The 14351-nt window shown below is 36.9% G+C and overlaps 1 protein-coding gene across 1 annotated transcript; it reads right to left on the reverse strand.

Annotated features, from left to right (window-relative positions):
* Positions 1–203: 203 nt before the first annotated feature.
* LOC126719726 (uncharacterized) lies at positions 204–716 on the reverse strand. The gene has a single exon (XM_050422253.1). The coding sequence runs from the start codon at positions 714–716 to the stop codon at positions 204–206; it is 513 nt and encodes a 170-aa protein (XP_050278210.1).
* Positions 717–14351: the final 13635 nt, after the last annotated feature.

Genomic DNA, 14351 nt, shown 5'->3' on the forward strand with positions numbered 1-14351 from the left:
CCCGGGGCTTCATATGCGCTCCATGCGAACACATCAACATTTTCTTTGAGGAATTCAACCAATTGCTCCCTCTCCTGCGAAGGCAGTTTAGCCCCAACCTGAAAGAATTTCTTCGGATCATCACCAACGATTACCCGCTCCAGATCTTCGCATTTTGCCTCGTCGGCTGGTTCATTTAGGGGTAATTCCGAGGTTTTTGATTACTATAAACCATTATCAGCGGTGGCCGAGGTCTTAGCCTCTGGCCGATGTTGAATGGCTGCTACCAGGCATTGTCGGGCTGCAGCCTGACTTCCTACTATCTCCAAAACCTGGCCTCCGGATGGGTACTTCACCTTCTGGTGTAGAGTAGAGGAGATGGCCCCCAAGATATAAAGCCAAGGTCTGCTCATAATAGCTGTGTAGGGAGAGAAAACATCTACAGCAATGAAGTCCACTTCCACCACATCCGTACCGGTTTGCACAGGCAATCTGACCTGACCTTTTGGAACAACTATTCTTCCCTCAAAGCTCACCAAAGGAGAACTGTAGGCTTTCAAGTTTTCAGGTTTCAGATTTAGCCCCCTATACAAATCAGGGTATATTATGTCAGCAGCACTGCCTTGGTTAATCATCACCCTTTTCACATCGTACCCACCAATTCTCAGCGTAACGACAAGAGCATCATCATGGGGATGTATGGTTCCAACCTTGTCCTCATCTGAAAAACTCAACATTAACGGAATGCCCAACTTGGCTCTCTTGGGTATTGAGCTTGACTTCTCGGCTCAAGAACAGGATGCTGACATTACCCTAGAGGGACAAGATCTCGTCCTTCCCAGGGCAGCAAAAATAACATTTATTGTACCAAGGGGGAGTTTCAAAGAAGCACCTCCCCGAAGCTCTAATCCCGCTTGGCTTACCCGACTACTAGAATGATGCAGGAGTTGCTTCAACTTCCCTTCTCGGACTAATTGGTCCAAATGGTCCCAAAAATTTCTGCAATCCTCAGTCATGTGTCCATGATCCTAATGATAGTGGCAATAAAGGTTTTGGTTGCGTCTTATAGGATCCTGCCATCTTGTTTGGCCATTTGAAGGACGACTCATTCTTAATCTTCTCTAGTACTTGTTGCACTAGCTCTTGAAACACAGCGTTAATTGCCTGAGTATTGGCAGGTCTTAATTGCCCAACAAAGTCTTTCTGAGGTCGGTTATTATTATATTAGTCCGACCTAAAATCCCTCCTCTCCTGAGGGATCACCTTAGCCTTTCCCTTCCCTTGCAGTTGGTCTTCTTCTACTCTTCTGTACTTGTCAATCCGATCCATCAATTGACGTACACTAGTAACAGGTTTACCAGTCAGAGATTTCCTCAAATCATACTCGGCTGGAAGACCAGCCTTGAAATGCTAATGGCCACATCATCGTACTCTCCTTTTATTTCATTAAACATCTCCCAGTATCTATCCGAATATGCCTTCAGAGTCTTACCCTTCTGCATGGACATAGATAATAAAGATCCCAGAGGCCGAGGAACCCTGCTGCAAGTAATAAAGCGAGCACCAAAAGCCTGAGTGAGTTTCTTGAAGGAGTCGATAGAGTTCGCCCTCAAACCGTTGAACCACCTCATCGCCACCGGGCCCAAGCTAGATGGGAAGACCTTACACATCAAGACCTCATCTTTGGAGTAAACAGCCATCCTTTGACTGAAATGGCTGACGTGTTCTACTAGGTCTGTCCGACCATTATAAATGGTGAATGTGGGTTGGTGAAATCGCCGAGGAAGGCTCGCGTCCTCTATGTTCCGTGTGAAGGGTGATTTAGAAACTTGACTTAGCACCTTGTTCATGGCATCATTCCCCAAGCCTTTACAAGGCGGGCTTTTGTACCTTCGTCTACGATGGTGCTCTTCTTCATAGGTAAAGGCCTCGCTGGGCGGAGCTCTGGACTTTCGTCTGTAACTAGCACCATCTGTCTCTTTAGAGGATGGTTCAGAACTCGACGGTGAACGTCTTCGCTAAGCATGACGTAACTCTCTCTTCAACTCATCGATTTCACGTTGCATGTCCCTGTCATTCTTTGCATGTGAAACATGACTCTTCCCTCGAGATTGAGTTATCTAGTACGAGTTGTGTGCACACTTCCCTCATGGCCCCCTCTCTGTTCGTGGCCCTTGCGTGGATTGCCATGCTGGGAACCCCTTGATTCTGCTTGATGTAGATCAACATCTATCTGGTGTGGTCCTACTGCTGCTTGGTGTGGACCCGCCTTCTCCATCGTGAACGTTGCAACCGAATCTCCTTTAGATTAGATCAAGCTTTTCCCACAGACGACGCCAATTGTAAGGACTGAAATTGGATTGGTCCCAAAACAGGATTTGGCTAAATCCCAAGCGGCCCAAATAATAAATTTGTAGAGCGTGGATAGAAGAACTAGATCTATTCCAGAAGAAAGATGATTGAATTTGATAGTTTAAGACTGTTGGACATAAGTAAGATCAGAAAATTTATCCTCGGAATAGCTCAAGGAATTTATATTATATTGTCTTGTTGAACAATAAAGTTATACAAGAGTCACCGTCCTGTTCTTAGATAATCCCCCTTTTTAGTACATATTTCCATGTTATATATTCCAGTCTTGGTGTCGCCTTTACCACACACGTGTAGGTTAGATTCGGGGAACTCCTTCCTGTCCCATCCAACACTTCCTAGAACCATCAACTTGTAGCTGTAAGGCTGCTTGATCACTGTTTAGGCATCACTTCCACATTAATGCGGCCAGAGAGTTGGTTGGGAGTCATTTAATGCAGAGGTAGCAGCCTTTTGAAGATATTTGTTGCCATTCTCCTTTCTTATCCCTTGTTCGACGTCTAACTCTTAGTGATGATGTAACTCTGAAGTAAGTCCATGATGATATGACACTCGAACTGACCTCAGACACATGTTGCCGAGATGACTTTTATCCTCAGACGCTTGTTGGACTTATCTCATATTATCTCTACTCCTCTCTTTACTCCGTTCTCCTTATAATTTTATCTGGACCTCTTCAGATGGTCTAACGTCCTCGGATTGGGCCATAGGCCCAGTTAGTACTGCCTTAATAGTACTTACTGACTAATTGGTCCCTACAGTGTTTATATATAGTATGAGAAAAAAATGTTAATTAAGTAATTTGTGAAAAAATTTAAATTTGTTCGATAAGAAAATATAAATCAAATTTAAATATGTAATCAAATTTTATGACAAGATTGAATTTTTTTTTTTTTAATAGAATCAAGATCGAATATGTAATCAAATTTGAATATTCTCAATTCATTTTGAGTCTTATTTTCAGAGTCGATGTCTGCTGGTTAGACTTAAGACCAAAAACTATAAATAAATAAAAAACAAATTATATTTAAAAGAAATAATAAATAAATAGAAAGCAAATAAAATCAAAAGACGGCAACGCAATTTCCAATATTATGCCCCTCATAAAAAAGACAAGAAGATCGGTGGATCACAAGATTCACAACTGAAAGTATATAATAATAAAAAAAGGTAGACTGAAACTGAATATATTAACCAGAAGAAAACAAAACTAAAAGTAGTATAAACATTGTCAAAAACAGCAAATACATTAATGATTCATTCATTATCTTTTAAATTTGTGCTTTGGGGTATGAACTTAATTTGTTTGCAAGTTACACATGCACTTGGTGGAACTTTAACTCACAACCTCGTATTCCACCTTGGTTTTACCCATTGGTTTAGTTTGAGCGAGATCTCACTAGTCTTCTTTTTTTTTTTTTAAATAAATTTAACAGTTATTTTCTGAGGATAGCAATACCCCTTTTTGCCAAATGGAAACCGGGGGGGGGGGGGGGGGGGGGGGGGGGGGATAGTGACTAGGGAATGCATCTAGGGTGTCTCAAAATTTTGTATTTAAGTACTTGTAACTTTTGATCTATTTCAGCAAGTCTGTCCTCATCGTTATTCCATAGAAGAATGGGGGGTGGGTGGGAATAGTGACTAGGGAATGCATCTAGGGTGTCTCAAAATTTTGTATTTAAGTACTTGTAACTTTTGATCTATTTCAGCAAGTCTGTCCTCATCGTTATTCCATAGAAGAATGGACCAATAAGAATAGTGACTAGGGAATGCATCTAGGGTGTCTCAAAATTTTGTATTTAAGTACTTGTAACTTTTGATCTATTTCAGCAAGTCTGTCCTCATTGTTATTCCATAGAAGAATGGACCAATAAGAATTCTGATACATGCAATGCGGCTATATATGAGATGATATTGGAGTATCATATTGTGTTCACCATGAAGAAATGCAGGCCCTTTTTAGTCTGAATTCTATAGGGGCGACTGTTTGAATTTATTGATTAAAGGCTTGATGACGAAAACTGTTTATCATTGTTTTTGGAGAGTCAGTATTGGTCTTTCCATACCCAATTTATGTTGTTGATAATCCTCAAAGGAATGCAATGCTTCTTTCTTTGTTTTGTTTGCAAGCGTTATTAATTGAACTTGCTAAACCTAAACTAATCCATAGTGAGTTTCCAAAAGCAAACACTAAAACTTAAAGTGAAACCTTAGCAATATTATTCAAGAAGTTTCTCTTGATTTAAGCCAGAGAAGTTTGTGGACCAAGATTTTCACTCCTTTTAAAGTTCACCATTGTTCACTCTTTCATCTTGATTTATTACATGCAGTTGTTGTTTTCTTAACTTGCCTGTATTTTGATTAAATTTGGCATCTATTTTACCTGCAGGTTATCGATTATTATGCAACGAAGGGTGTTCTTGCACACCTTCATGCCGAGAAAACCCCAAATGAGGTCACTGCTGAGGTTTAGAAGGTTCTAATCGTTTTCCGGTCTTCTCTACTCTAGAGTTAATAGGGCTGAGGAAGACCAGCTGTGTTGGATCCCCGCTAGGGGTGGTATATACAAAGTCCTATTATCAGGCTCACTACCGGACACTCCCCTTATATGCCTTGTAGAGTGGGGTTGCGTGTGTAAGCATAGTGGGGAGACCGCATTCTACATAGGATTTTACTACTATTTTGCGACTATGAGCACGAGAATTATGGTCTTTGGAATTTTATCTTTTTTGAATCCATTGGGTTTGCCAAAGAGGGTAGTAGATTTGTTGAATGTTGGAAAGGGGGTTTTGGTACACATTATTTTGCTGAAATATGGGGCGGGGGCCATTCCATACTTATATGGACCATTTGGAGAGAGTGAAACCAACGTACTTCTGATGAGGTTGATCCTTCGTTTGAAGGGTTAAAATTGTATTTTTATTTTGCATTTTATGTTTAATTGGATGGCTGCATTAAGTGCCCTTTCATTTTCTACCTTGAAGAATTTTTACGTTTATGTGAGTTTAGATGAAGTTTTATTGCCTCCTAAGTACACTGCCTGTGTATCACTTCCTTTTATGGATTGTTGTCCACCTTTGTTTTCCTAAATATCAGTACAACCATTGGTTTCACGGTATACGTCTTGGACCTCTTGGTTGAATTCGCAATGCTCGATTTAAGTTCTTTGCAATCACAAACCAGGATAGAAGAAATCTATGGATAGCAGTCTGCATTAGCTAACAATAATTGTAGAAAGAACACAAAATGAATCTTTTTCTAGAACGATGTCTTTATAACCTTCGGACAAGGCTATTGAGAGGGCCTCTAAGAATGGCCTAAAGTTCAGCTAGTAAACTGGTTGTAGTACCCAAAAAGATTGAGAAACCATGGAAGGCCATTGTGTTACATAAAACCAAGGTATAAATATTTAAGATATTTTATACAACTTGAGTTTGGAACGAATGTGAGACTGCACTATGAAGCACGGGTGCGTTTCAGGATTTGAGTGCTAGTGCGGGACTCGGCAATTTTTGAAAAAGTTGGGTGCGGGTGTGGCAATTAAAAAATTATTAAAAATATTTTTATTTATATATTTTATATATTTTTACTATTATAATATTCTTAAAAAACACATTACTGTGCCTTGATTCACAAAACAAAGAAAGAAGAAGGCAAGAAACACAAAACACAAAACAAAAAAGAAAACACAAAAGAAGCAACAAATATTTAGAATAAAATTAAGGAAGGACAGATTTAGGATGTTTGGAGCTCACTCAAAGCCGATTTCGGCATGATTCAAGGCGGATTTCAGCCTGTTTCGGCCATTTTGGTCCATTTCGGCCGTTTTGGTTGTCAGCCAATACAACCCGATTCGGTCGATACAGCTTGATTTTGGCCGAATCTGCCTGGTTTGGCGCAAATCGAGCCAAGTCGATGCGAATCCATGAGAAAAAAAGAAAGAAAGAAAGCTCAAACCCGGCACCAACGCATAGGCAGCCGCATCAGATGTCGCACACTGTGTCCGACCACGTTGGACTCCAGTGCAGCACCAGCCGCGTCCGTGCTTTATAGGTGACTGGGAAGAGCTTGGCTTGGATAGTGGCCAAACAAGGAACAACATCGATGGTCAAAAGACATTAGTAGAGGAAGTGTTGCTGGTGGTGATGGATGGCATCGTTGGTGGTTGCAGGACATTGACAAATTAAAGTAAATGTTTTTGGAGGGCCAAGCATGGGCACGTGGAAATGTTAGGGTACTAAATCATATACTATATAATAAAAATTGAGTTTTAAAAATGTGATTACATTAAGTGACTATCTTGATTCTCAAAAAAAAAAAAAAAAAAAAAAAAAAAAGTGACTATCTTAGTAATTACCTTGTATTAAAGTGGGTTTCAGTTAGCTCAACTGGTAAAGTCTCTGATGGTTGTATAAGAGATCTGGGATTCAATCCCCACCTACACTAAAAATTGATTGGTTGGTTTGATGATAAAAAGCTATCATCAGGAATGGATGTTATAGGTTGAAACTCTCTTTCCAAAAAAAAAAAAAAAAACCTTGAATTAATAATTTGGGTAAATTACATAATTACTTTATTGTTTGGGGTAGTTTCAAATTTAACTCTATGGTGTAAGAGTAGTATTTTTTAGAAGTTCAAAATTTTGGCAATAAAGTTTCACATTATTTTTAATATATAATTATAAAGGGTGAGAGTGTTTACCTGATGCAATCATAGCATGTTACGTACAACTTTATTATACAGAATATGATATGGAATGATTTAAGCATGGCACGAATTTATATAATATCAATTTTATTGTGAATATTTTGGTGACAATAATTAAATGACTACTAGTGTATCAAAGGTTTTATAGTTTATAAAGATTTTTTTTTTGGTGTGTGTTTGATAAGTTTTAGTCACAATTTATATGAATTTATGTCACTTTTAATTAATAGGGACTCAATAAAGCTACAGATTAAAAAGATTTAAGAGTTTATAGTATTTATTAAAACTATTTAAAATATAGGGTTTACTTTGAAATCATCACAAGTTTAGGAGAATTATGTAATTTACCAAAGTCTTTAAAGAATTTGAGCCACTTGGTGCAAAGATACTGTAAGGACTGAATTTGGATTGAACCCAATATAGAATTGGGTTTTAGGCCAAAAAGCCCAAACAATAAATTTGTAGAGCGTGGATGAAAGAACTAGATCTACTCCAGAGGAAAAACAATAAAATTTGCTAATTTAAGACTATTAAACACAAGTAAGATAAGAAAGTCTGTCTTCGAAGTGGCTTGAGGAGCTTATATTATAATGTCTTGTTTATGAACAAAGTTACAAAAACTCACAATAGTATTACAAAAATTTCTTGATTTTCTCCGATCCTTTCTTTTTAGGCCATCTTCTCATGCTATATACTACAATCTTGGTATCATCCCTACCATACACGTGTAAGTTAGATTCTGGGAACTCATTTTTGTCCTATCCAACACCTCTCAGAACCATCAACTGGTAGCTGTAAGGCTGCTCGACCACTATTCAAGTATCACCTCCACATTAATGCCGCCAGAGAGTTAGTTGGGAGGCATTTAATGGGAAGTGTAGCAGCTTTTTGAAGATATTTGTTGCCCTCCCCTTTTCTTACCCCTTGTCCAACGTCCAACTCTTAGTTGTGATGTAACTTTGAAGAAAGTCCATGATGATATGGCACTCTTACTGACCTCAGACCCTTGTTTCTGAGATGGCTTTTCTCCTCGGACATTCGTTGGACTTATCTCATACTATCTTTACTTTTCTTCTTATACCGTTCCCCTTATAACCTCATCTGGCCATCCTCGGATTAGCTAATGTCCTCGGATTGGGTCATAGGCCCATTTAGTACAGCTTTAATAGTACCTCCTGATTAACTGGCCCTCACAATAGCCCCTCAAAATCTTGCTTTTCGACTCCTCGGGAGGAAAGGATGATTTTGACGTCCTTAGCCCATCTTGTTTATGGTCCTATTCTGTATTCCTGATCTCCTATATGTCTTTTTACCTGCTCAAGGCACGCTCCTAACGCTTCGGCGTCCAGAGCGTGCCATCATTAAATTTTGGTGGCGCCCTTGTCCCCCACGTTCAACGGTAGGATGTAAATCAAACGGTGGAGGATTTTTCTCGTTTTACGAGCGGGAACTTTCCCGCTTGTAACTTCTGCGCCACTATAAATAGCTTTTCAAATCAATTATTTTTCTTACTTTCAACAATCACACAGTCCTAAAGCTCATACATTGAACCTGTCTCTCTTTTTCATCTCCCTATGCGTCTACAAATACTAGAAATTTGTTCGAGGGCCATTTTTTTAAACCTGTAAGTTTTCTTAAACCCTCTCAGTTTTCATTTTAAACTTGTTAATTTTTCTTCAAAACCTCTTAGAAAAATGGGTAAGTTCAAATGTTTGGTTGAGTCCGAGGAGGGTATAGAAAGTTTTAGGGCTAAGTATAGGATCTCACCAACAGTAGGCATGAGGTACATTGCCCAGGGGGAGTGGGTAGGTGCTAGGAAAACAGGAGAGGTGGTCATTCCCATGATTGCCTTCATAGAGGGAGAGATGACCATTCCCATGGGTACCATTACTAGGAATTACCTCAGGTTCTTTAGACTATCTCCCACTCAGTGCGCTCCAAATATGTTTAGGGTCTTGGGGAGTATAGAAGCTTTAAACGAGAAAATGAACCTAAATTTGACCCACCATGATGTGAATTGGGTATACAGCCTGCACCATCTGAAGGGTAGGGATATTACCTTAAGTCAAGGCATCCCGAACTGAGGTTAATCCAGTGTCTCCTCACTTCAAACAATAATTGAAGGAGGATTTCCTAATCTTTTCTGGGAAATGGCACGATGGCCTACCCTGTCCGACTAAGGAGGGAAAACCAGGTGGGGGTATAGCCGTAGATTTATGAGTCTTGGTTTGCATTTCTCTTTTGTTTCCCAACATCCTTGTCTCTGACGAAACTTTATTCTAATTCAATGATTTTGCAGATAAGCGTTCTACTAAACCCAAGCTCAGTTTAGTCAACAAGGAGGGTTTAGATAGGATTCTGCAGCTCGAGGTGTATGTAAACGAAGCTGACGGTCAACTCCGAGCAGCCCACCTAATTCTTGGGTACACACCCATTTCATTCGCGTTTCAAGCCCCCAAGTACGTAATCAAAGCCCACGATTCTCGGCTCCACCGGATCAATGTTGCCTACCAAGGGTTCGTTATTTCAGAGGGTGTTCCACTTCCTAAAGGTACTCCCCGTACTCAACCGCTCTTTGTGGCCACTCCTTTAATAGGAGCTTTCTCAGCCCAACTCATTCTTGAGGAAGGGGAAGAAGGAAAAGAAGAAGAAGAAAAAGATTTGGAGGGGATTGTGGACCTAACCCGAGCGTTTTTTTCCAAGGTGCTATTGTTTCCAAATCATTGGTTTAAGGAATAAAGTATAATTATCGGTGGCCTCAACTAACCTGCACCATCTGCCACTGCCAGTTGTGGTTCACAGTTTATGTTTCACTTTGAAGACGAGGATAATAATTTTCTTTTAAGTGATACGTCCACAATACTTTCATAACAAATTACAGATAATTACTTATTATTGGTTTTAATTTAAACTTATCACTAAAATTACTTTGTTTCTCCACAACTAATAACCTATAACAACTTGTCATTTAGAATTTATTGTGAAAATATTGTGAAAACGTTGTGAACATAACATTTTTCTTTTTTTAAAATGCAATTAATTAAAATGATTGTTTGTTATTTTTATAACAATCCCACGATTAATGCGATGATCTATATACTAATGGAATCCATAAACCACTCTCAATAACTCCAGATCAAACCTAAATACCTAATTATCCTTGTATAGTGCATTAAAGTTTCTTTAATTAGATGATACAGTGAGGAGAAAGTTTAGACTATTACAAAAAATTAGATAATCAATAGAATCCTGTAAATGTGATAAATCCAGCCCAATGTAAAAAATTAAAAAAAAAAAAAAAAATCAAGACATTTGACGTTAAGAATTTAAGATGCATCCTAACAAGTATTAAGCTATCCTTAATGATCAATTTTATATATTTTAATTTACAATAGTATCCTGCACACATTTACCATTTGGTACTGAGCTGTAGGCATCCTAGTTAATCAACACTAATATAAACAATGCGAATGTCTGTATGTTGTTAGGGTCAAAAAAATCAAACACATCCAATATATATGTGCATGACAGTATGCCACATTATGCGTAATGCAGGTTTTTAGAGGGTCAAAATCAAAGTTGTTAGAACAGTCAATACGTCCAAAATACATGTCTTCTCCTCATTGTAACTTTCAAATTATCAAAAAATAATAAAACTGGTTAACAAGTTCAGCAAAAGGAGTAGCCAAGACATATTTGATTAAAAAAAAGAAATTATCACTAAAAACGCGAAAAGTTGAAAACATTGAACTGAGATGATCCACAAAATTGTTGAACAGTCAAGACTCAAGAGACGTCCAAAATACAAGTCTCTTGTCTCTATTATATCTATCAAATTATCTAAAAGTTACAGAATTTGCTAAGAAGTTCAACAAAAAGAGAAGCTTAGACGTAAATCACGTAATTGATTAAAAAACAAAGGAATTATCACCAAAAAAGCAAAAAGTTGAAAACATTGAACTGAGAAGATCCAGAAAGATGCTCGAAAATCATACAGGTCAACTTTTGATGCACATGATTACACTACAAATCCACACAAAAGTTGGCTTAAATGTGTGTTTGGCAAAAGTTAAAAAGTTAGCTTATTTTACTATTTAAATTATTTTTGTTACAGTATTATTTATGGATCTTATTACATTTTTTGATACTATTCATAAATCTAACTATACTATTTCAGCTACTTTTTATTTTTATCTACAATATTTTCAACAAAAAATTTTCAATTTCAACAAAATAAGCGAATCTCAAATAGACCCTAAATAAATCTTTTCCACCGCCCATGATTATCTTCATCAATACTTTTGTCGGATAGTTGAAATTTTCTCAGGTTGTACCATCTAATTTTTAAGAAACTTTGATGCACTGCATGTATGTTTAAGAAATAATTAGAATAATCGACTAAATAATTTTCATCTAGAATCATGATCATCATCCGATACAGTATCTGCCAAAAATTGTTGATGGAGAGAGAGAGAGAGAGAGAGAGAGAGATTGCATGAGGTTAGCAAGTGATTTTTCTAATTAATATTGTTTAAGCCCACGTGAATCAAACAAGAGTGGAAATTATTGTTTAGTCATGTAAGTTCAAAGTTGGCATGGCTGGCTTTCCTACCAGTTCAAACGTTGAGCAGATCGAGTTCTTTTTTGATGCAAGCAGATCGAGTTCTTGTAATTGAATAATGGCATGCTGTTCATGAGGTAGAGAGATACCGATCTGAGAGAATGATCTCGGGGACAGATTTTCCATGTGCCTTAACTCGCTCCTATCTGGCCATGGCACAAGTGTCAGCATTGGATTGGTGTTAAGGACAGTTTATATTTAGGTATCAACTTGTGATTGGTTTACAACCCTCACACATGAGACCACCACGACTATTTGCAGAAAAAGTAATTTAAAGTGTATCAATTATAATGTGACATTTAAACATATTGTAATTTTTTTTTTTTTTTAAGAGAGAACATATTGTAATTTAGATGTGTATGTATAACATTTTAATGCAGCATTTCACACAACTTTCTATATAACATGTTATAATTAATTGGAGCAATATTATTTTTATTTAGTTTATATATATATATATATATGTATATATATATACACTGTCGATATCATTACAAGTTTGTTATTACGAAGAATATTATATCTCCAAACTTTTTTTACTTTCTAATACCGTATCGCTTTAGTTTTTATTGTTTGAATATTACCTTTGACTATGAACTTTGAAGAAGGTGTTAAATTTTTTTTTTTACTAGTTGGATTCTAACCGTTAATCCATAAATATTAAAAAAAAAATGCAATTTTATAGTTTAAAGAAGGCTAAATTGCAAACTACACCCCTAAAGTTTAGAAGTATTTGAATTTTACACTTTAAAGTTTCAGAATTTAAATTTTATTCTCTAAAATTTAGGGGTGCTTGAATTTTACACCCCAAAATTTTAAGAAGTAAAATCCAAACACTTCTAAAATATAGAAGGTAAAATTCAAGTTTTAAAACGTCATAGTATAAAATCCAATCAACCCCAAATTTTAGGAGTATAATTTACAATTTACCCTAAATTTTATAATATCCCAGCATTGTTATCCTATTAATTGAACTTATGATGGAATAAACAGAAGAGTTATTAGAGGACTGTAACCGGTATTTACTCAATGAGTATTATTTGTGTCTTCGTTTTGAACCAGAGTTTTACAGATTTGTTTCCTCTCATGAAAATAGATATTTTCAAAAATTCTAGTTTGAAATTCTAAAAAATTATGCTTATAATGGAAATTGGAAAAAATATCCCATCATTGTACATCCAAGATTTGGTCACAAGATTACTATAGGATGTTTAATTACTAAGCTCAATTCCAAAAATGATATTCGAGCAGAATGAATCTTTCACTCATCAGAAATGCATTGGGTCACTAACCCAAATGACACACTCCATTCACACATGGACACTTCTTGGGTATCTTGTTACCAGGCTCTTACAAAGGCAGAATCCCTTAATAAGGGAATCTTATCTGAAATAGTACCAACTGATCTAGAAGTTTGTAGACAGCAGTGGTTACATGAAGATCATTGGGAAATGTCCAATCCTTTTATTGGTCACGATGACCTCTATTATGATAACCATGACCCAGATGTTAATGCTGACGTTGATGAAGAATGGTTCCAAGGAAAAGATGGATGGGACTAAACAACTCCAACACTTAAATAAAATAAATAAATAAAATCCCAGAAATATCCTAAAGCAACTTAGCCTTATCTACGTTTGTCAAAAGAACTTATTACTTTTGCATAAGCTTATCCAGAAGCAAGTGCTAGGCCCTTACTTCCATCAACATTTGTCAATCACAAGCCAGACCCCTAACATCTTGAAAAAAGCAGATTGTAAATTGTATTTGAATCTCATTTGAGTTCTGTTCTCTATAAATAAGCTCTTTGTATGTCTGTATGGGCAAGAAATAGCCCCCTCTGAAGTCCTTATGACCTACGTAAAATATCTATTGAATCTAATAATATCAGCCAATTTCCTGTATCTGGTTCTCTATTCTATTCCATGCTTTCAAGCAATCCTCTATATTTCTTTAGCATTATATTTTCTTAACTAGATCCCATAATTTTCTTACACCTTATTCCCATTTACTTATATATTTGGCATCAGAGCCATATCCACCATACATTTCAATCTCTTTTGATTAGTATACTTTGATTATTGTCTTGATTAGCATGCCCTGTGATTTACAATTGCCACGATAAATGGATCCTCTGCCAATTTTTCTTTCACCACTTTTTGTCCCCGATAACCAGACATGTTGAGAGTAAGCATTTTAGATAGAATATATATATATATATGACAAGAGACTATAATTTTTTGATTATCACTTTTACTTAAGCTAACTTTTTTTAAATTATTTTTTTCATAACTCACACCGGTCACCAATCACATTCATGAATATTTAGTGAAATTGACCGTGGTGGTCCTGCAATTTTTCATATATGGAACCCAATAAATCTATTATAGTCCTACAGTACTGCTCCATGCTGTGAAAGGTGGCATACCAATGATCTATATACCGCTACTTTCATAAACACCGAAAGGAGAAAAAGTCGCGTACGTACCTCTCTCTCTCTCTCTCCGGCATCCATCCCATATCCAACGCTATCTATTGGTCCGTTCTTCCACGCGTATATATCCGAGATTCGGTTTCATTTCCCAAAAGCACTTTCTCCAAAAAAAACAGCTACTAATTAATTATTACCACATTGTATTGTATGAATGAGACACACACTATTACAGTTGACTGT

Source organism: Quercus robur, chromosome 3 (assembly GCF_932294415.1).
Source record: "Quercus robur chromosome 3, dhQueRobu3.1, whole genome shotgun sequence".
Classification (NCBI taxonomy): domain Eukaryota; kingdom Viridiplantae; phylum Streptophyta; class Magnoliopsida; order Fagales; family Fagaceae; genus Quercus; species Quercus robur.